The 23598-nt window shown below is 40.7% G+C and overlaps 1 protein-coding gene across 2 annotated transcripts in view; it reads left to right on the plus strand.

Annotated features, from left to right (window-relative positions):
- The window catches only part of PKN2 (protein kinase N2), a 527949-nt gene extending 506834 nt beyond the window's left edge, over nt 1-21115 (plus strand). For both annotated transcript variants that reach the window (XM_069232308.1, XM_069232307.1), the window contains exons 21-22: nt 18368-18448; nt 18527-21115. In XM_069232308.1, coding sequence (XP_069088409.1) covers nt 18368-18448; nt 18527-18730 — 285 coding nt within the window. In that variant the 3' untranslated portion in view covers nt 18731-21115. The remainder of the gene's footprint in view (nt 1-18367; nt 18449-18526) is intronic.
- Nucleotides 21116-23598: the final 2483 nt, after the last annotated feature.

The raw sequence follows: 23598 nt of genomic DNA on the forward strand, positions 1-23598 counted from the left end.
GAGACATTGTGGTAGAGTCATAGGTGCGTGCATCAAGGAGCCCAGGATGCTCGACGGTGGCCATATTGAAGTGGTGTTTCATGCCGCCATGCAAACAACAAAGAAGAGAAGGTGAAAAGAATAGGTGGTGGTCTTCGATAAATCTGTCAAAAATATGCCCATTCATAATAGTGTTGTGGAGTACAAAGACAAAGAATTCTCATTCGAGCAACAAATGCTGGGCCATACCATATGGGCTAATATGCAGTATATGTAAGAGTTCGAGTGTCAATTAACCAATCAGGTTTGTTGGCAGAGGACAGTGTGGTTGAATATGGCCAACGTGACTTAAGAAGCCCAGGACGTTCGCCCCTTGGTGGCGGCCATTTTGAAGTGGTGTAAAATGCTGATGCATATACCGAAAATAGAGGAAGGTGAAGATACATAGATGGGCAGGTCTCGGTAATGGTTCACACTCACTTATACATATACTGTCACTCCACCCGACACACCTGGGAGACCCTCACACTTTTACTTCTCCTCATATGGCATAGCAGAAAAAATATCTCAGCTAAAGCGACCCTTCGTTGGGCCCGTAGGATATTGCAGTGCCTGGCCTGCTAGGAGTAGGCCCCATGATGAAGCATGAGGGCACCAAGATGTCTCGTCCTCTGCCCTGTTCTCTTCCTTTCTCTTTAACAGGACCAGTACTTCCCGAATTTGTTACCTCAACTTACCACCATAATGTATGGAGGTTCTTAAGGAAGCACATAGACCCACCAGTCTGGCCTCTTTACAGCTAAATTGAAATGTTTTGTTCGCTACTGCCACTCAAAACAAGTTGACCCTTTCAAAGCTGCGGTGCAAGATATTGTCTCGTACCTACTTCTCTAACAAATAGCTGGATTAGCATTCACTTACATACGCTTACATCTTGCTGCAATAGCTGCCTATCTCCAAAATAAACAGCACCTTTCTCTGTTCAAAATTCAAGTCATCAAAGCCTTCATATAAGGACTCAAATGATTCCACCAAGGGTTCCTACTGCACTTTCCTGGAATCTTAATATCATACTTACAAGACTCATGGGTTCCCCATTTGAACCTCTACACTCATGGCCTCTTCAATTCCTTTCTTAGAAAGTGGCATTTGTAGTTGCCATTACTTGACTTAATTGTGTTAGTAAGCTCCAGGCTTCAACCATAGAAGAACCCTTCTTCCACATACAGAGACACAAAGTAGTTCTCCGCCCAACCCTAAATTCCTACCTAAGGTAATGTCTAAATTTTATCTCATTCAACCCATTGAATTGCCTGTTTTCTTTTTTGTTTTTTTTTCCTCATCCTGATTCTGTTGCAAAAAGGGCTCTTCATACACTAAATGTTGAAAGAGCTCTTCTGTTTTACATTGATTGAACTAAAACTGATAGAAAGTCTAAGCAACTTTTTGTTATCTTTTCACCACACAAAGGCAACCATATATCAAATCAGGCATAGCCAGATGGATAGTAAAATGCTTTCAGACTTGTTGTGCTAAGGCTTAAAGACCTTTACCTTTAACTCCCAGAGCACACTTTACTCAAAAAGGAGCAACCATGGGCTTTTTAGGAAATATTCCGGTAGCTGACTTATGTAAGGCAGCTACATGGTCCACACCACACACCTTCACTAAACATTGTTTAAAGTTTTCAAGTTTATTTTATTTATGATACGGAACTCCAAAGGAGATCCACATAAACCACAGACTAAAATACATATTTCCAAGGACCTAAAAATGTCATGCTCATCACGTTCCATCACAAAAATAAAACTGGGGTAAAGTGCAGATCACAGTGCTATAAATACGATGTAGTTAATACATATTTAAAAAACGCTTACAATAAAAAATTCTATAGCAGAACATTTCATTTGGAGGGGCATAAAGTGACTGTAATACCTCAGGCACAGTAAATATAGATAATTGAAGACATATGGGTCTAGGCCATTTACGACGATATAGCAGCCAAAGACGGGCAAACAAAAAGGACATGGTTCAAATCTTCGGGGCTGTTTCGACAGAGATTACAAACAGCTGAAGTACCCTACCATCGGGCTCACAAAACATTAAGTGGAAGCAACCCCTGCCACAACAGAATCCAGAAATGTCTTACCCCATGCAGCATATTCCAGGTGAGGTACGGTTGCACTTTCTTTATTGTCACAGTATCATTTATAAGCTGAGAGCGCCTTCTTTTTTAAGCCTCTCTGTCTAGATGAAAACTTAAGGACCAAGTGGCCTGCTTCAAGCTGGCTTTTAATTGCGGCTGTGAAAGAGCCAAGGCAAGGTTGTAATCTAATGGTAACATATCTACGTCATGAGTAAAAATTTCTACAGATTGTGTGTTTTGCCTTGTTACCTGCCAAAATGCTGTTCTTTATAAGAGACCTTAAATAGTCATCATCGCTCCTCGCTAGACTGCCAACCCAGTGTACCACTCCGCCAATCCTTACACAAACACACGTCTCAAACCCATTTCCAACCATAGGGCCACCACAGGGTAGCTGAATTTATAGAGTATAAATTTCTAAGAAGTCGACTTTCCATCCTGTCTAGGAACCCCCACATGGTAGCTTCAGTCTGCTCTAATCCACAGAGCAGAGAAGCCAAGATTTTTGCTTGAAAAACCTCTAGAAGATGCACAGTGTCTCCTGTCAGTCACCCTATAAACAGTGCCCAAGCCATTAGCATGAAACCGGGCCTTTTTCATGTTATGTTCTAATGAGCATTGTCACTAAGGTTCCACCATACTGTCTCCCCCCAAAAAGGTGTATGATTTAACTATTTCTAACTTTTGCACTCCCAGGAACCATGAGAAATTTCCTTATTTCAATTTCTGCTTCCCATGAAAGCACAAGAACTTGTGTTTAGAAATATTTATCTTTAGATAGTGGACCTCTGCAAACTGTTGTAAGGCCTGCAGGTGATTATTTAACCCTTTGGGGGTGAAATCCGAGATTATGTCCACATAAAGAAGGCAGACTATTGGTCCCCCACCCATTATAAGGGCAATACCCTCACTCTGATTTAGGTGGCAGGGTAGATCTGAAATATATGAAGAAAAGAGTATCAGTGGTAGCAGGCACCCTTGTTTTAACTTGTTTGGTGGAGGGATTTCTTGTAAAAGGCAATTGTCACCACCTGAAAGCACTCTGTGCCAGGTGGAAGAGTGGAAAGAGGTCATTAAATCTAATAGAGTACCTTGCATGTCCAACCTAGAAATCTTACTCCACAGCAAAGCACGATCCACTTTATCAAACACAGTGGAGAAATCTGTGTGGGCTGCATAGGTCACCCTGCTCTCACTGAGGCATATTTTTCATTAATCATCTGAAGGGCCACTATGTTATCAGTAGTTCCATGCTTTTTCTTAACCCTAGTTTGCTCAGTTGGAATAATTTTGTTTTCCTCCGCCCATTCACTTATCTGGGTAGGTAGACATTTTGAAAAAACTTTGCCTGCCGCATCTAAAAGGTCCATTTGATGATAGTTTCCAGGACAATTTTGATTACCCTTCTTGGAACAGTGGAACAATAATACATTCCGTCGAAGAGGGGGGAATTTTCCTAGTTCGTAACAACTTTTATAAACTAGAAATAATATTTTATTCCAGTTAGGTGTCTCTTGTTGTATTACCGAGATTGGAATTTAATTTGGCCCCATTGCAGCCAAACTGTGTATTCCTCTAGTGACTGACTCAATGTCTTTCTCAGACGGGAGCATACAGGCATGCACCCCCTCCTACTATAGGCCGCTCATCCTCTACCCCATTAGCGGCATAGATACCCAAAATGAAGGCAATCCGGCTAGCTTCATCAATGATCGTTGGTAAAGATCTAACTCTTTAGCCACATCCTTCAGCGACTAGTGACCAGAAGTGCTTTGACTGGCCTTTGCTGCTACTTCCCTTATACTAACGCAAAGACTGTCACAGGCTTTTTTTATACGGGACTTCAGACATCTCCTTTTCAATAGAGACGCCCGGTTGTTACTTTCCAAGGGGTATACCCTGTATTGTTCCCTAACAAGGGCATTTTTTTCCCCTATTCAGTAGGAGTAGTGGGCGGGGTATCACCTTGAACTTACTCTCAATGATTTTCTGGCCAGCACCCGCAAGCAGCTGCTGCATAAACATGTTAGATTTTTCCAGTTCCTTTCCCACCCAACGTTCAAGGTTACTAAGCATTGCTTCTAATTTATGTTTATTGACCCATGACCATCCTAGGGGTCCCACTGCATCTTCCCCAATTTTCAGATCTAGACCCTTCAAAACTGTAGTAGACACTGCACTAGAAAATGAAGGAAATCTGGAATCCAGTTGAAGTTCTTCTGAAGATTTATTTATAAGTGCTACACTAAGAAACTCCAAACACACCTGGCACAGCAATCTCTATCCTCCAACTGAACTCCCTAGAATCCTCCAGCATTCCAAGAGATCACATTGTGCCAGGACAGGGGAAGATAGAACATACCATTACAAATGCAATAATAAAATACATAGAACACATAACTTCTTTAGAAACAAATACTACACTATCTCCCTTTTAACAAACAAAAGTAAACATTACACTCTGTTTTCCTCTAACAAATACAAATACAAGAAAATAATATTAGTGTGATAAAAGAAACAAAAAAACATTTATGATATCTTTACAATTCTGTTTACATTCCAAATACGACCATCATCTAGCTTTACAGCTTTTTTAAAAACCTTTATCACATTGAATACATTACTGTAATGAGATTGTCCACTATGAAACTTACCAGGCAATTTTACTTTGACAGAATCCCCCACCTTTACATCAATATGTTTGACAGACTTACGAGCATCATACACACTCTTCTCTTCTCTTCTCTTCTGAAGATACACATTTTCTTCAGAGCAAAATCCTTCAGCTCATCATAATTGAACTGTTCTGAAACATACTCCTTCTCCCAAGGAGGGTAAATCATGGTGTGAGGTGTACGTTTTTTGAACAATACAAAAGGTGATAAACCTGTGCCAGAATGAGGTGTAAACCTATAATCTTCCACTTTAGACAATACTGACTTCTCCCAATTTACACCTAAGTGTTTTGTTAACTGAATAGCTTCCTTTAGAGTTCTGTTGAAGCGTTAAACCATTCCATTAGATTCAGGATGACACAACGCTGTTTTTTTATGAACAATCCCTCTAGACCTTAAAAATTCTTTCATCATTTTAGAGGTGAACTGGACCCCATTGTCTGACAAAATAAATTTTGGATTTCCTTCTCTTGCAAACACATTAGAAAGAAATTTAATAATAACCATAGACGTTATTTCTGGAGTTAACACTTCAGTCCAACGTGATAAACCATCCATCAGTACTACAACATATTTAGCAACACCTCCGCAACAGATGGGCCCCATTATATCAATGCAAACTTCTTCCCAAGCTTCCTTAGGAATCTTTTAACTCCATGGGTTGTGTCCTGACCTTCAAGGACTTGTCAGTAAGTTTGCACTCAACACAGTCTCTGACTTTTCTCTCCAACACCAAATCCATTCAAGGCCACCAATATACACCTCGCATTCTTTCTTTAGTTTTACATATTCCATGATGGCCGGAATGAGCCAGATCAACCAGACGTTCACGAAGTCTATGTGGAGGTTTCAATTTGCAACGTCTCAAAACTACTCCATTCTGAACAGAGAGTTCATCCCATACTTTTTTAAAAGACAAATTCTTACCTTCAGAATCATTCCAACTTTTCCCGGACATCAATAAATCTGACAATTCTTTATCCTCGCTCAACTCATGTAACCATTCATCCTCAGATATTCACCCATCCGTCACACTGCATACTCTGACTTCATCATCAACCCACCAAGAATCATCTTTCTCTCTCACCTCCAAATTCTCAACTCCCAACCTGGATAAACAATCCGCTGTTTTGTTTTCACATCCTGGAACATAATTAATAGAAAAATGAAAGTCTTGTAGTCCCACAACCCACTTACAAATCCTAGATGAAACATTGTCAAATCCTTTTTTTTTTTTTCAAAAATCTCACGCAATGTGAACTTTCTTCCCCAAAGAAACTGTTTAAATTTCTTAATGGCCCAATAAATGGCCAATGCTTCTTTCTCTATAGTAGAGTACCTACGTTCAGCATCCCGCAATCCACGTGAAGCAAAAGCAATTATACTTTCTTTTTTCCAATCAATTACTTGTTTAAGAACACAAGCTTAACTTTTTCCCTCAAACTAAAAGGAATGTTTCTTGCCTTACATGCAACAGGTAAGGCACCATTTTTTAACACTATGCGATGCTTGTAACCTTTAATACATCCCACTTTAGAACTAAAAACACTGGGAAATTCGTTCATCAACTCTTCACCAAAGTCACAAACATTTTGTACTTGAGGTACAGAATTTGGATTAAGAATGCTATCTAATAATTTCTGATGCGGCCAACTTAAGATGGTGTCTCCTACAACTGGAACATAAACCTTCCCATAAATTTTGTTGCCTTTAAACATTATCGAAGCATTAAAATATCCCTTTAAATCTATAGGTTTACCACCATAACCGTAAGGCGTCACATCAGGTTTTTCCAGAAACACATTTCCTTGAAATAAATTTTCAAAATCTGTAACAGATACCAAGGTTAGCTTTGCACCCAAACCCATCATCATTCTTACTCTTACACCATTCACTTCCACAAAATCAGATGGATAATCACAACACCCCACCTTAGAAACACAATTGACATCATTGATCACCTTTAGAACGAAGTCATGGTTATCATCCTCACACTCAACTTCACTAACTTTAATTTTTAGTTTAGTACCAGACCTACAATATTTAGCAAAATGCCCCTTCTTGCATTTCTTGCAAATGACACCCACAGCTGGACATTCTTTACTGTTAGCCAAATGAGAAACAGACCCACATCTAAAACAATTTAACTTGGATTTTTTGTCAGGAAAAGTCTTGTCTTTTGTCTTAAAACTCAGAGATTGAACAGTAAATAGCTTCTCCTTAGATTTCTTTAGATCATCCATGCACATTTCCGAGTGCTCAACCTGTTTTGCAATTGCCAATACTTCCTCTAAAGTTGGATCATTTTTTTACCATAACGCTTCCCTAATCTTGTCACTCCTACATTCAAGCATAAGTTGGTCCCGAATACGCTTTTCAAGAGTCCCACCAAAATTGCACTGAGCTGTTAACTTTCGTAAATTTGTCACAAATTCTTCCACTGTTTCATCGTCATTCTGCTTACATTTTCCAAAATAATATCTCTGTAGAACAATAGAAATCTTTGGTAATTAGTGTTTATGCAATTTGAGCAAACGAATCTCCAATTCATTAACAGAAGAATCTCCTTCTGCACCATCTGATGAGGTGATTGAAGGTAAAGTCTCTAAAATCTCTTGCCCATCAGCGCCAAGACAGTGTTGAAGAAGAGATGCTTTCCTATCCGCCGATAAATTGCTGCCACATACACGGAGGTAAGTTAAAAACACTTTTTTCCACTGGTTCCATGGAATTGGCGGTTCTCCAGGAACTGATAGAAAAAATGGAGGTGGTGAAATATTTTGCATGACAACGGAAATCTGTCCTCCAATATTTCTTTAGAAATAATTTTGTTTAATCAAGTTAAAAAAAAATATATATATATTTTTTTAATTCAATTTTAACTTTCCATATTGTCCATTTTTCTTATTACAGATTGCCAAGAAATAAATATTCAAATCCTTCGTATAGATTAGAGAAGAACACTATAATTTCCAAACATAGAAAAAGGATTAAATAGATGCAAAGTAACAACTTTTGCAATGATTGATGTAATAGAACTGCACAACACGAGCGAAAAAGGCCTTGTTGCGAGGATCTTGAAATGCGCTATATTTTCAAAACAATAAGCGCGAGTAAATAAAAAGCGCGAAGCTTTAAACAACAAATCTTAATGGTTGCTAAACACTTGTGCTTTAATATCCTTGGTTTGAGGTTCTTGAAATGCAAAGTGGTATTCAAGCAGGAGGCACGAGAAATCAAAAGCGTGGAGTTTGAAGCACAAGTTCAGTTGCGTGGCAACGATCCAGCTTAGAGAAATGCGAGGTTCTTGAAATGCACTGTGGTTTCCAAGCAGGAAGCGCGAGGAAATCAAAAGCGCAAGGTTTTAAACGCCGGTTATGTTGCTTGGCAACTAACAGCTGAACAAAGTCTGTGTCAGAAATATTGTTTCTAAGCCGAAAATAGAAGTATTTAAATTCAAGTTAAAATTGAAAAAGATGAAAGTTACAGTACCTCAGTATAAAACGAGGAAGCAATAAAACAGAAGCGATGTGTTGAAGTTTCTGAAAGGTCCAAAGTTCCACAGCTCGTCGCCAAATTGTAGTAGACACTGCACTAGAAAATGAAGGAAATCTGGAATCCAGTTGAAGTTCTTCTGAAAATTTATTTATAAGTGCTACACTAAGAAACTCCACCCACACCTGGCACAGCAATCTCTATCCTCCAACTGAACTCCCTAGCATCCTCCAGCATTCCAAGAGATCACATTGTGCCAGGACAGGGGAAGATGAAACATACCATTACAAATGCAATAATAAAATACATAGAACACATAACTTCTTTAGAAACAAATACTACAAAAACCCCATGAAGTGGTAGGAAATACTTTGAAGTCCAAGGAGAAGATCAACAGGCTGTGGTCACTAAAAGCAGTCTCCAGTACCTTTAGATCACCCTGCAGGAAGCATACAGTGCAGCCTACCACCACATAGTCCAATATTGCTGCTTCCTCTGGAGATTTATGAGTAAACAGGGCCGGGGAGTCTGATGGGAATCTCCCATTAGCTATAATGCATTAATTGTTTTTCAGTTGCTCTAGAAGAAGGTCCCCTCTCTTGTCAGCTCTTTTCTTTGGGGAAAAGAGAAACAAGGGAATTTGCAATGCTTCCTCTTTTTCCTCACCCCAGAAGTGATGCAAGGCAAAGTTGGAAGCTTCACCATTTAAATCCCCTGCCAGAATTATGTTGGGGGCCTGCTTCCTATCCATAAATGTATTAATGAAAGAGAATTAGGAGGGCATCATATGTGATATCTGGGGTATATAAGCATTTAGCATTGAGGGATTTACCTCCCAACTCCCCTCCTGTACTGAAAAAGGTTAAAGCCATAAACAGGTTACTGGGGTCTCTATAGAATTCATACTTCCATTTAAGCCTATTGGTCAACTGGCAAGCCACTCTTCCCTTTGAATGGCCCCTCCTAGAGTGCCTAGTGTTGCAACATAATGAATAGTAATCATCACACAAAAGCTCACCATATCTCCTGGAGATCAGTCATGTCTGCTGTTAGGGACAATTTTTTCCTGCAATTCTTTATTTCTGCTGCATTCCAGGAGATGACCTTAAGCTCATTGCTAATGATGTAATTGCAACGGGCAAGTCATTGGACATGAACTATTTAAAACACCTGGTAACCGGTTCCAAGTATGAACTCCATCATTTGGGTCTCGAGAGGATGAATTTGAAGGTTCTCTCAGTAACACCTGTCTGCTATTCCTCCCTAGAAAGCTTTCAGCCCTTGCTTGTTAGGAAGAAATCCACCATTGTGAAGCGCGGGCAAAAGGGGGGTGGGGGGGGCAAACCACCATCTCCTTTCCCAATCTGGAGGGAGTCCCAACCAACCATTTGACTCCTCTTCCCTCCTTATATTGGGATGACATCAATGGCCCCTACATTGTAACCATTCAGTTATATAAAATCGTATTAACCGTAACTTTTGAATAAAAGGACTCCCCTGTTGTAATACAATGCCCCAAGTCCACCAATGATATACCAAGTTAATATCTCAACTTACATTCAGATTAGCCTCAGTCTCACTCTCCAAGAAATGTGTTAGCAAAGAGGATCTGTACAAAATTAAATCCACTTCAAAAAGAGGAATAAAATCTAGAATGTGAGAGTCCACTTTATGCCACCTCTGACTTTTTCCTCTAGGTTCAGCCACTCAGGCAGATCCTTCTTCAGGCCAGAGTCCACAAACTGTGTTGCATAGGGTTTAGAGCCAATGGATCACAGGGAGGTAGAGCCATACGCTCCTCTACTACTGTCGCCTCTTCTTTTGTTTCAGCTGGAGGGGCTTGAGACCTCAGAGAGCGCACCCACCTCCAAAGAGCCAGTTTTACAATTTTGCGATAGCCCTTCTCATATTTGAGGCCCTTGTGGAAGGACAACCTCCTCTCTGAAACAAACCTTACTTTGGCCCTTTTTTCGAAATTCTACAATTGGGTCTTTTCACCCCATTCCATTTTTTGTTTTTGTTGTGAGACTTTTATTCAGGTGAATGAGTTTCACTGACACCTATGTCCACCGTAGAGTGAGCTTTAAAGATAGGAAATACTTCCTGTCCCACACCCTGGGTCTTTCCACTAGAACCCCTCCCAGCAGGCATATCAAAGATCAATCTAATGGAGGAAACTGGACTGTTGGCAGGGGAGACATTTATTGGCAGGTCTTTACATTGCGGTTTCCCATCCTGAGAACCAAAGTCAGTACTGGAGTGGACATCTTTATTCCCTGCCGTACTCGATGGTGTTGGTGCCGCTTCAGATGGGGGTGCCCGACTAATTAAGACTCCTTTAACAATTTTAATTTCTTTCAATATTGCCGTTGCTGTATCGAAGATAGTCAGTCCTACACATTTTTCCAACAAATTTAAAATCGAGGAGAGCAGTCTCTCTAGACTGAGTAGTAATGCAGAGACCTTAACTTCTTGATTTGGAGGTTTTAGGGTAGGTAATCACTTGTGCAGATCTGGCTCACAGATTGATGGGAGTACAAAGAGGGATGATTTGAAGGGGGTACCACTAAAATGCTGCAGCCCTGTAGTCCATGGCAGGGAGGGGATGCCACAAGCTCCCGATTATGATCTTTATCTTGTGGCTTGAATCTCCTGCTTAAATCCATAACCAGATCTGACAATGCGAAATCCTCAACCTGAGACCCAGAGTCTATCCTTTGAGGTTGGCCCTCCAGAAGAAGAGCAGTTGACTTGTCCGACCCATTTGAGGCTGGTAACGACAGCAACAAAGTAGAGCCTAGAGGGGAGGGAGGTGTAGAAAGAGGCAAGGTGGGGGCCCTTAAAGAGCCATGATCCTTCTTGTTGCCGAAGGGACACATGGAGCAGTGTAATTACCCTGTCCTACTCCCAAAGATAAATGGCTGAGGCGATCCCTTCGGAACTTGTCCCGCTTGTGCCTCCAGACCACATGACCCCATTTGAACCTTCATGGTTAATCATTGGTTTCAAAAACCTCTGGCGAAGACTCCTCCTTTTCCCAAAGAGAAACAATTTGATTCTTGCCCTTCAACGCCCAGGCTAGGTCTCTGTTCCGAAAGGGATTAGATTTAGTTTTTGTGCAGGCCTTTCCTGGGAGCAAACACCCTTGTCTCAGCTTCTTTGCAATCATTGTGCTCTTCTAATGCCACAGACATGCCCTAATTCAGTGTGTTTCGTGAGATCGGAAAGGAAAGACACCTTGGGCCCCCTTTAACGTAAAATCTTAGTCACTGAACCTCACTGGGAGCCTAGGGTCGTCCAAACCTGCCCTCCAGTGTCACTTGCCACCTCCACAGATCACAGGAATGAAGCATCAGCCAGCAAAACCCTCTGCTGCTGAGCTTCTTCAGTTCTCTGCACTGACAAGCAGGCACAGGTTCAAACAAAAGTTGAGTCTGTAGATAACAGCCTCCCACCTTAGCACCTCCTTATAAGAAGTTGAACAATGCCCCACTTCAAGAAAAATAGACCGCTGTGGTGAACTGCTCCTACTTCCAACTGTACAGTTCAAGGGGTTGAAGAGGGGTGAGCAAGAGTAGAGAAGAGGGTCGCGGGGCAACAAGACACACAGCCGCAACCCTCCTAGCCGGGTCCTACCTGTTGGGGGACTCCAGCTGCCAAACCCCCTTCCTTTGCTCACCTTTTCTCTCCCCCACGAGGTATCTTTTGGGAGATTTCACACCAGATGCCCAATGAATGCGGGCCAAAAGCCGGACCCAAGGCGGAGCAGCACACGGTCTGCAGGGCTTCTCACAGCCTCCCTTCAGCAATCTGTCCCCCTAAATGGCGGGCAAGGTGGCAGGGAAGGCGGTGCCACTGCTGGGCGAGCGATGCCGCAGTGCAATCACAGCCCAAACACTCAATCTCCACGGATGCCCAATGCCAAGCGCTGCTCCCTGGTCTGACCCCCATCCACTCTGGTACATCACGCGTGGTGCTTCGTCTTGTCATAGTGTGAAACAAGGAGTAGTGGAGTCACCTGCTCTATCAGCCGACACACTGGTTTGGTCGTCAATCCTCAGCGGGTGTACCTTAAAATCGAGCTTGGAACGATATCCTTAGTGACAGTTGACCCGAAACAAGGGGCGATGCAAATTGTCAGATTGCGGTTGCGAGAGAACAGGGGAATAAGACATGGCAGGAAACCTGAAAGGAGAGCTCCAGGGACTCGGAGCTGGATTGAAGGTAGATGGCCCTGTGCCCCATCACGCACTTTCGACACCTGAAAAAGATAAAAACATTACTGTGTGGATGTTTTAGCACACCAGCAAGCCAATGTAGGTCAGGCAGTGCTACATACCTTTTTTCCAAACCACTGCAACACCCATAGGTTTACCACCGCTTCTGAGGTGGACCACTTTACAGTCTATGCAGAGCCTGTGTATCTACAGCCATACGTCATCGAACAGAATTTTACGTGCCATGTAAGTTTCTGTTCATGGTATGTAGTGCTGTAGAATTGCATGTGCCCACCCTCCTCTCCGTACACCTTTGGCCGTTACTTTCAGTTATTATTTTCACTATATATAGGTTTAGAATGGTCATCGCATTATACTTACACATACTCTCACTCCTTTCTCACCCGCCTGTGGGAAAACAATCGAACAATGGAGTTGATGCCCGTGCGCATTACAACTGAGAGGAGGAGTCACTCAACCTCGTGACTCGAAAGACTTCAAAGAAAAACAAGTTGCTCCCAGCACTAAATGACATGAGGATGCAAAGCATGTAAATCTACAGAACTGCATGCCATGAGCAGATGCATCCGAGTAAGTAACATATTCCTTTCCAGATGAAAAAGCTCCCAGTTCTGTAGTTTGTGAGCATCTGGTCAGGAATGATTTATGGCATTTGCCAGTCATCCTATGCAAAGTGATTCGTTTATTATGATGGAATGATTAACCGTGTCAAAAGTGGCTGAAGAACGAGTCGAATGAAGACATTAGTTTATTCCTTGTCTTGTTCCCACGTAAGCTTGTCCATTAACGAGGCAAGCATGGTCTCTGTACTAAATTTGGTATGAAATCTTACTTGAGTGTCTGTAAGATAGTCAGTAGTTTAGAGAAATTGACAGTTGTTCGACCACTAAGCTTTCAAAAAGCTTTGCACCTAGTGGAAGTAGGGTGATTGGGTGAAGAATTCTCAAATCAGTGGTATCTACACCACATTTATTTGGAGAGGGGTCACTTTTGCATTCTTGAATGCCACTGGTAAAGTGCCTTGAGTTAATAGTGCATTCCGCATGGCTCAAACATAGGACTAATTGCATTCTCAAATTGATTGTAAATAGCAACGCTACATGGGTCACTTGGAGACCCTGATCGAGCTCTTTCTAGCATGGATATAAACTGTTCTTCACAAAAAAGGAAAACTCACTTAACATAGATACAAAGCCTCAAGTGGAGGAAAATTATGTAACTCATTGTCCTCCCTAAACCAGAGGCTTAACAGTTTATCCTTTTGGGCAACTTTAATACCAGATTGGATAGGGGAGGTATCTTATCTTGAAGAGATTTAGTTTGAAGATGGCGTTTGATATAGTCCTCATTTTGTTTGCAACAGTCTGTTAATATGATATATTCTGAGACTATTAAATTAAAAAATGTCTATGTGATAAGCCAGCCAAAAATATGTTATGTAATTTACTTAATGTTTGCTTTATAGGCTGTTTTCTTCAGTATTACCCACTAGTTTCCATAATTATCTTCAAGATAGAGAGTAGGTCAGTGATCATGACCTGATTGTAATTTAAAGAACGATCTATAATAAAGGAGCAGTACTAGAGAGGGAGGGACCATTTGGTATCTAATGAGGAAGAATATTGAATGAGAAATATAGGTCAAGAAGAGTGTATTCCTCATTAAGTGACCGTATCTTTGACATCAATTGAAAATATTTAGATGAGGAGGCGACACCCATAATTATTGAAAAGCACGAATGGATGATGATTGAGTGAGGTATAGCCGAGAGCAGAAAGTAATATGAAATCCCCTGTAGTGCTTGTCTAATAACAGTGGTTTCATAAGTGTAAAAGAACTAGATAAGAAGGCTAAGTTCACTGAGGTATTGAACTTAGGCTCAGGTCAATCAATCAATCAATCAATCAGTCGCATTTATAAAGCGCGCTACTCACCCGTAAGGGTCTCAAGGCGCTGTTGGGGGGGGGGGGGGGGTTCAATGCTCGAAGAGCCAGGTCTTGAGCTGCCGTCTGAAGTGAAGGTGGTCTTGTATGGCGCAAAGGTGGCTGGGAAGGGAGTTCCAGGTCTTCGCTGCTAGGTAAGAGAAGGACCTGCCTCCGGCAGTGGCTTTGCGAATGCGTGGTACGGCTGCCAGGGCTTGTCCGGTCGAGCGTAGGGTGCGAGGAGGAGTGTAGGAGATGCGGTGGTTGATGAGTTCTGGTCCGTGGTTGTGCAGGGCTTTGTGTGCGTGGGTGAGGAGTCTGAAGGTTATCCTCTTGTTGACTGGGAGCCAGTGGAGTTTCCTCAGGTGTCCGGAGATGTGGTTGTGGCGGGGTATGTTCAGGATAAGTCGTGCAGCAGCGTTCTGGATTCGTTGTAGTTTCCTCTGTAGCTTGATGGTGATGCCGATGGTGGGGCTGAAAAAAGGCAAGTGAATATAAATTGCCAGTAACATATAAGAAAAGATAAAAGAAATACAGACACTGGGAAAAATGCTAGCCTTGGTATAGGTTGAGATATGCAAGATTTCATTTGGCTCATCTCTAAAGGGTCGCTGGAAGCAGAAGTGTGTTGCAAAGTGCCAAAACGGGGACTTTTTGTTGGATACTCTTAACTGCGAATTCTTCACCCTTAAAATATTCCCCAGGTGCCAAACTGGATCCCAAATATTTTATAGCAGTGCTTCAGCACGGCGCTAAGAGGCATCATGCGGCTCTCCCCTTGTGATCTGTTGGCTGGCCCTAATAAGTGGCAGAGCAGAGATGCACATAAGTGCCAGCCCTGTGCATGGTTCCTGTCTTTCTGTTTCTACAAACATGGATCTTGAAATCCACTCCCACTTTAGACTCCCCCCAAAGAAAATACAGTTTGTAACGGTAGGATGTCCACTCATAATACTACAGGCTTCAAACCTTGCTGTGACTGCAGAAAACACATGTTGGTCATGAACCCACACTGCATACATTTTTTATATTTGGGCATGGGGTACAACTCCAAGTCGCTCAATGAGTATGCCATCATATACCCGAAGGCAATCTGAGACAAGAAAACTGTGTAGCAGCAAACATAGGAAGTAGTCACAGGTCTCACCTAAGTGCTACTCTTGCTCCAAATTGAGTGCAAGTACCAAAGTTGATAATGATGCTCCCAGAGTTCCTTGGGCCGTTGGTGGCACTGCAGCAGATCAAGGCCTTTACGAAGACCAAGCTGTGTATCTTTTACGCTGTTATGGCTTCCTCTGGTGCACCTTCAGGCCTGAAAAATCTGCCAGGGGTCCTCAGTTGGATTACCGTTGGCAGATCCATCCCTGCGCTCTTTAAAGTATCTGCACCCATCATGGGCTCTGTCCCAACACCAGTGCAGGCTTACACTTCAACTCTGTGATGGTCTGTCCTTCATTTATTTTGTTGCTGACACTACATACGCCTGAAGACAATGCAATACAGACTTAATTGTCCAGAACAAGTGTTCTTCCTTTGTTGTGGTAAAATAGTAATAGATCCAGGATCTCAGCTGCTCATTGAATTAAGTTGAAGTCAAGGCTTCTTTCATTACAGATGTTTTGCAACCTGGGCTGACCTCTGTTGCAACAAGTCCAGAACATTTGGGCTGTCATCCTGATGTTTTAATCTCAGTCCTGGATCTTAGTGAGAACAGTTTTGAGGATTCATGGCCTGTTAGCCTCCTGCATCCTGCTTGTTGACTACGCCTCCACCTACAGCTGACAGTGATGATGGATGCTTTATTACTAGGTTGCACAGGTCATTTTGGAGGAAGTAGAGATCAAAGGAGTCTGTTCCCTGAGGGAATCCTGCCTGCATATCAATATGTTGCAATTGCGGTTCATGTTTCTGGTGCTAAAGGCTTTTCTACTATCAATCAAGAGGAGTCTAGCATGGGTTCTTAAAGACCAACAGTTAGAACTACAGCAAGCAAGTTGGACTGGAGTCCTATCGGTTGACTGAAGTGTCAGGCCATTTCAATAATCGAAAACAAACTGGTGGGGTTCTTGAATGCTAGATTGGTTGAATGCAGCTGGCAGATCACAAATGGTGTCTGCATCCCGAGGTGCACATGGCATCTACATCAGCTGGGGGAAACTGTCTAGATATTTTTGCCATTGTTGAATGTGTAGTATCTAAACTTTTGCACATTACAGTTCCCACAAAAATTCATACATTCCTAGTGGAGTGGAGTACAGGAGTCCTGTACGCATTCCTCTGTCTGCCTCTCCAGCCCAAGGGCTGTTGAAGATCAGGAATAACTGGACTTGTCATCCTAGTGGCTCTGGATTGGGCCAGGAGAGTGGTATACCCAGATATTCTGGGCATGAGCTTCGGATCCCCAGTTAGGTTGCCACTTAGGAAGTATCTTCTGTCACCAGAGCAGGGTTCTGCACCTGTACCTGCTCAATCTACACTTCTGTGCATGGGGATCGAGAGGCAGCAGTTGACTTGATTTGATCTACCATTTGAGGTTCTGGATGTCATCATTGCTGCTAGGCATCTTTCTGTGAAGTCCATTTACACCGGGTGTCCTCAAGCCAGACCCATAATAAGTCTGTCAAATGTTTTGTTTGTACTGTCTTTAGCCTAACAAGGCTAAAGACCATGACATTTCTCATGTGTATTCTCTTAAAGCTGATGCACAGCTGCTTGTTGTATCTTCTGACCATAAAGATTGTCTTCCTATCTGCAATCACTTCAGCTTGCCCGAATGAACTCCACTTTACCAGTACAACCCCCCTATTGCAGCTTTCATTTTTACAGACAAACTGGTGTTGAGGACTTGGCCTTCTTTCTTGCCACGTAATGACTCCTTTCCACGTTGGGCAATCAACCATTCTCCCATCATCTAGCGGTGTGCAGGAGCACTTCTATGTCTAGTGTCTGGGGGATAGTCTAAAGGTGAGGAATCTGTAGTTGTAGTACCCACCAGAAAAAGCTTTACTGATGGTAAGTAACTCGTTTGGTATGTTCATTTTGCCACATGTGCAATGGAATTAACAGAAACCGAATGACTCCGTCATGTGTGATTAAGATGCTACTCCCTTTAGCATGTTCTCAGTAAAAGCTGTAGGAGGGCTACAGTTGCCAGTTTTCTGTTCCAAAACTTATCAATATACTATTTAGGAATAGAAGAAAACTTCTAGCATACTGAGCTCCAAGCAATCTACATGGTCATCCAGAATGTCACTACTCCTCTAGGCGCCAATACGTTTAGACCAGTAATACTTAGATTCATATATAGTGTGTTACATATAATTCACTTTCCCGCTCAAGGTAACAAGTCTGTTCAAAGTTATGAATGAGTCTCTAACCCCATCAAACTCTCTGGAGCTATACATAGGAAGCATAGACGACTTGGTGGTTCTTTATAAAGTCACTCATGTTAAGGTTTGGACATGAAGCAAACTCTGTAGCAATTGAATGTAGAAGCAGTTCTTATGTAGCCCATGCTTGTGTTTTAATTTTTCCAGCCATGTTGTAAAGTGATCCCAATCTGGATGTTATTTTACTAGAATCAACTGATATGACTGGTTTGCAAAGCTATATGCAGCGATTGAAGAATAATGTATTTTGTGAATGCTCATTTTAATTAAGAATAATTAATCAGTTATTAATTGCTTTGATGTTGCAACACTCCCAGATAATTTGATTTCTGTTTGCCTAAACTGTTAATGAGCCAGGCCCTCGCTGGGACAAGCTTGCACTGTAGAAGTCGTGAAAGACTAATAGAGAAGCAAAGCTTTCTGCTCACATTAAAGTTTATACTACCAATTGAATCGGCTTTAAAACAGCTTGCTTCCAATTTATGTGCATCATTAATAATCATACTGTTTTACTTTTTGTCAGCTACTGAGAAGAAATCCAGAACGTCGTCTTGGAGCCGGTGATAAGGATGCAGAGGATGTGAAGAAACATCATTTTTTTCGGGTAGGTGTTGTGTTAATTAACACTGAAAGTTAAAGAAGAGTTTGAAAACTGGAATAACTGGTTCAATGTATTTTACAGCTAATCGATTGGAACGCATTGTTGGCTAAGAAGGTGAAGCCCCCTTTTGTGCCCACCATTAAAGGACGGGAGGATGTTAGTAATTTCGATGACGAATTTACCTCAGAAGCACCCATTCTGACCCCACCACGGGAACCAAGGTTTCTTTCTGAAGAGGAGCAGGAAGCTTTCCGAGAGTTTGACTATATTGCGGATTGGTGTTAAATTTCAAACAATGTGATCACTAAATCGGCCAGTTAATGAGACAAACGAAAGAATGGCAACCATGGATTGCTGTTTGTGCCCTCACATATCGCCTGATTTGAATCACATGAGGATTTATTTTAAAACATCATTTTAATACTTTGCCAAGGAGTGGCCGATTTCACTGTATACATTTTTATGTGAACACTGGACAACAGTTTTAAGATGTTGTGTCAAGCGAAATTGTAAATAGTCTGGCCCAATCACTCCTATTCACAGGAATATATTTGGAGCGTTCTTCTACCCTCTGTCACGTTTCTGCAAAGTGCTTGTCTTCTTTGGATGAATGGCCTGATTTTCCACTAAAGTAACTTCACGTGACCATGTTGAAAATAGGTTTAGAGTGCTATTCAAATGGAATGCAGTTTCATCTAGTGTAAGGCAGACACTTCATTTCCCAGTGAATTTTAAACAATTAATGTAATTTTGTCCAAGATGCGCTGTTTTACATTTTTATGCACGTTTCTCCATAGATTTCAAATCATGGACTTTGAAACCTTGCCTGATTTTGTAATTCTTTTATGGTATTTAAGAGGAAAATGTTTTATGCCTTAAACTTGTGAGATAATAATGGTGCAAGTGTTTCCATAAGTTAAAAGAAAAAAAATAGGTTACCAAAGTCATTGGTTAATCAGTCTTTGCCTTATCAAGTTTTCCAAGCGTGCTGCAGAACGGGAAACATACACAACTACCAGTATTGGGATGTGAAGAAGGAACTCAATATTTTGTCAGTCTTATTCAAGACTGTCAGCATGTGCTTGTTCCTGCTCAACGGATTTCCTCTTTTCAGTCATCAACATATCTTTAAAAGCGTACGTTTTTTGAGTATATGGAGACTTTTCCAGCTGATCAATGAACTATACTTGTATGTGGTTTACTTGTAATAACTTTATGCTGTATTTAGCATTTTATTTTGTGTTGTATTTGTTGTGTAACATAATGGTTTGATGATGTAGAGGTTGTCGCTGTATACATGCTGTGAACGTGTATATTTGGAAGTTGTAATCTATTTTGAATTTCAGGCGTGTAAGTAAGCATACCACTTCATTTGTTTTGATCAGTAGTACAGGGACACAATCAAGCTCAACAGGTTAATTAGAATCACTTGTATACATTTTTGGCCACAGCATTCCAAATGTATTGGCAATAACTGAGGGTAAAAGCAATATGTTGTAACAGAATGTATAAATATTTTTGATAAAACAGTGTATATTTTATAAATCTATTGTAACACTAATCATCTGTACCTCGAAAGTTACACACCTTCATCGGATATTCTGTATGATTTTTATATTAAGTGCTTATTTGTACCCATTTAGTGTATTTCCAAAGGAAAAAGTACTTGGTGGCAAGTAAGACCATTTTTTCCTCGATTGTGATCTCTCTGTACCTAGGGTTTCAGGTCCAGGGAAAATGAAGTCCGATCTTTATAGTGTGCTTATTTATTGAATATATCACATCCGAATTGTGTATTTAAGTGACAGATGCCAAGGTAGAAAATTTTAAATTTATATTTCTAAAAGAGATTGTCTGTAGAAGCCGTTTACCTTAATCATACCACAGCAGAGTTGGTGGCGATTGACTTAAATTTTCTGTACAGAAAATACTCTGTGCGTCCATGCATGCAAATGTTTTTGCTAACTAAAAGAATTAAGTCCAGTATTGACCTTTTAGTACATTACCAGTGCTTGAATTAGCCATTTCCCGTCAAAGAAATGTGTTTCAGCATTTTAGTAAAAGTGTGCAGTGATGAAAAAACTTGTTTTAAGGTTTGGATTACTAGTTTGAGGAAATCCTTGCTGCACTGTGCACCCTTAAAATAAAAACGTGATTGATATTTTACTGCATATACATATATATGTACAAATATATAAATATGTATATATCACTTTTGAGGTACAGTTTGAAGGCTCTTTATATTCTCCGATCTGTAGACAATGTATAAAAGAGCATTTTAGCATTATAAACTGACATATCCATTTACTACTACATAACTGTACATAAAACTATTTTTATTATGTGAATCACTAAACGTAGAGGGCAGGGTATGTTCACAAAAATTAAGTTGAAGAAAGCACTAATTTTATCTTTGTAGTTTTTTTAAGGTATCAAGTATTTTTAGTCAGAGTAAGATTTTAAACTCTTGATTGTAAATATATTTTTCTATAGCTGTAAGTGGCTGCTCGAGCACTTTCTAAGGAATGTAGGACATTTTAGATTGGTACACTATGCATTAAAAACAAATGTGCCTTTAACATATGTCATTCTAAAGAGAACCAAGTGTTTTGCAGTCAATAAGTAATATCTTCAATGCACAAATTAAACCATCAAATAGTTTCTGCTTCATGTCTAAAGTATGCTTTACTTTCTACAGTGTGTTGTGCTGTATTTGTTTTTTGTGCAAGCTGTGGTTTGAGATGTATGCACTATTGAGAGAGGAGTGGAATAAAATAGCTTTGTTCCAAGAACAAAATGGTACCTAAACCAACAGAATTTTGATTGTACTGGTTGGAAAAATTGAGTCTAGTAAGGATACAGACAGTTAAGGTCATGCGTATCTCCATTTTTTACTCTAATTAGCATAATCATTTCAGCACACCATATTATTTAGACAAAGGAAACAGCGATTCCAAAACTGTAAAGTGTGTCCTGAAAACCAAATTCCAAAATTGCCTAACCTTATTGGAACATGGACAGCATCCTGTTACTCTTTATTGTAAATATTGTTAACCTTAAAATAACCAGTAGAATTACAACAAGAACAGATAATCAGATCACATAACCCGAGTGTGGCAATTGAATCCAGAAATTCTCAAGTCAGTAGTTTGTCGGAATATGTAACCTCTAATGTGGGAATAGCTTCTCCTCTTTTTTCATGCTAGAATCATGACTTTTTTTTTTTTTTGCAACATCTTTAAAAATGCAGCTTCTTTGCTGTTAACCAGAAGCTAGGATTAAGCTTATTCTAAAGCTTACTTGCCACCAACAAAGCTATCTCACTAATAGGCTTCAAATACTTTCTCTTGAAAGTCAACTCCTCAAACCAATCTGCAGACTCGCGGATAGCCTCTAAAGTAAGCTTTGCTTTATAAGACATTGCTTCTTCGTTAAATCTATGGCAAATGGAATGGTGTCAGTGCATGCTTGATGCATAGCTCATCTCACCCAATTTGCTTAAGTGTGAGGAGACACTGGAGCAAAAATGTTCAACAGTTACAATCAACAATTGGGGACCAGTTTCTAGTGACATTCACATACTCTTTTTATGCAGCACACCACGCTAAGCCTAGCTTGATTTGGAAAGTAAGGCTATCATATAGTGTTTAAAAACATTTTAATTCTCCTGTCAGTAGTGACCGTTAAACAGCTGAATCCAAAGAAAATGCCACTAAAATCAATATATTTCTCATCACAAGCCTTTTAAATTATACTGGACATAAGTCTTCCTGAAAGGTGCATTCAAGAAAGATCGTATTTTTAGGGTATTCCAAACATAACTGTAAAGCCTTAACAACATTGCATTGTGTATACTTTTTTCTAGTCTGTATCTTCTGTTGCCCTTTTATTAAAGAGTCAGTAGACAGCTGGATTATTTTTAATCGCTGTAGTATCCAACTTGCTTTATCTTACTGAATAGATGACTGGAATGCACTGATTGTTCTGCCTCCTCTTTGATCGGTTGACCTGTGGGATATGGCAGAAGTTACAGATGCTTGGCAAATGGCATAGGAAGTTTCCAGGACAGTGACATCCATCAGGATTCTATCTGCACTCTAGACTCCACCTAATGCCTTTTTTGGATAAGCATTCTGTGAATCATTGAAAATGACAGGAATGTATGAGATTCTGACTTTCTAGTCCTATACGAAAGCCTCTGCTGTTGTCACTCCCCAGTCTAGGCTACAGCTCAAGAAGACTAGTGGCTTAGAATTGAGGGAGAATATGAAAATATCCCTGTTAAAGTAGTCCCCAGTGGTTGTCACTTGATATCTCTACTGCCTGATTCAAGCTCCCATTGCTGGCTTCCCTAAATTGATGCAACTGGCAGTTGGCCAGTACATTCTTTTGCCACATGAGGTACTTAGTGCTATGTTACTGTTGCATTTTGCCACAAATGTTGATCTATTAGGAACAGAGCAAAGTGTTCTGAATCTCAATAGACCAGACCCCAGCTATAAATTGGCAGCATTTTCCATATTCTGGCTGCACTCACAGAGAAAGCTCTTTCACCTTGCCAACTTTTCCTGAAAAATAGAATCTAGAGGAAAGCTTGAGCACAGCTGACTGATAGAGGTTATACTTATGGAAACATGACTTTAGTGGCAATACTTTTACCATATTCCGATTTGTGGACTAGGCACAATGATTTCAATTGAATCTTCCCCACTATTGGGATCAAATGTAATGCCACCTAGTCTGATGAAATAAGGACTGCTTCCATTTCAGAAAAACTCTGCTTTACATTAAAAAAAACAATCTCCCTGAGATCAACATATTCATCAGCTTCACATGAAGTGCTACATAGATAATGCAACCTTACCACTTATAGAAGGCCTTTACACTTTGTAAACAGAATGGGAATTGCTATCTAAATGTTACTATTATACTCTACTTCGAATCTGTGTATCAAAGACGATGCTCATCTGATTGAAAAAAGGATGGTGTGATAGCATGGATCTGAGGAGTAATAGACAACCATTTTGATTCCTATATCTGGCTAGTGGGGAGGGGGATTTGTCTCAACTGAGACCTGTCTGTCCAGGGTGCAGTGGCAGACATCTTTGGTCCGCCCTGCTATTATTATTGAGTGTTTGTCCCAGATTGCTTTG

The sequence above is a fragment of the Pleurodeles waltl genome, chromosome 4_2, assembly GCF_031143425.1.
Source record: "Pleurodeles waltl isolate 20211129_DDA chromosome 4_2, aPleWal1.hap1.20221129, whole genome shotgun sequence".
NCBI classification, from domain to species: domain Eukaryota; kingdom Metazoa; phylum Chordata; class Amphibia; order Caudata; family Salamandridae; genus Pleurodeles; species Pleurodeles waltl.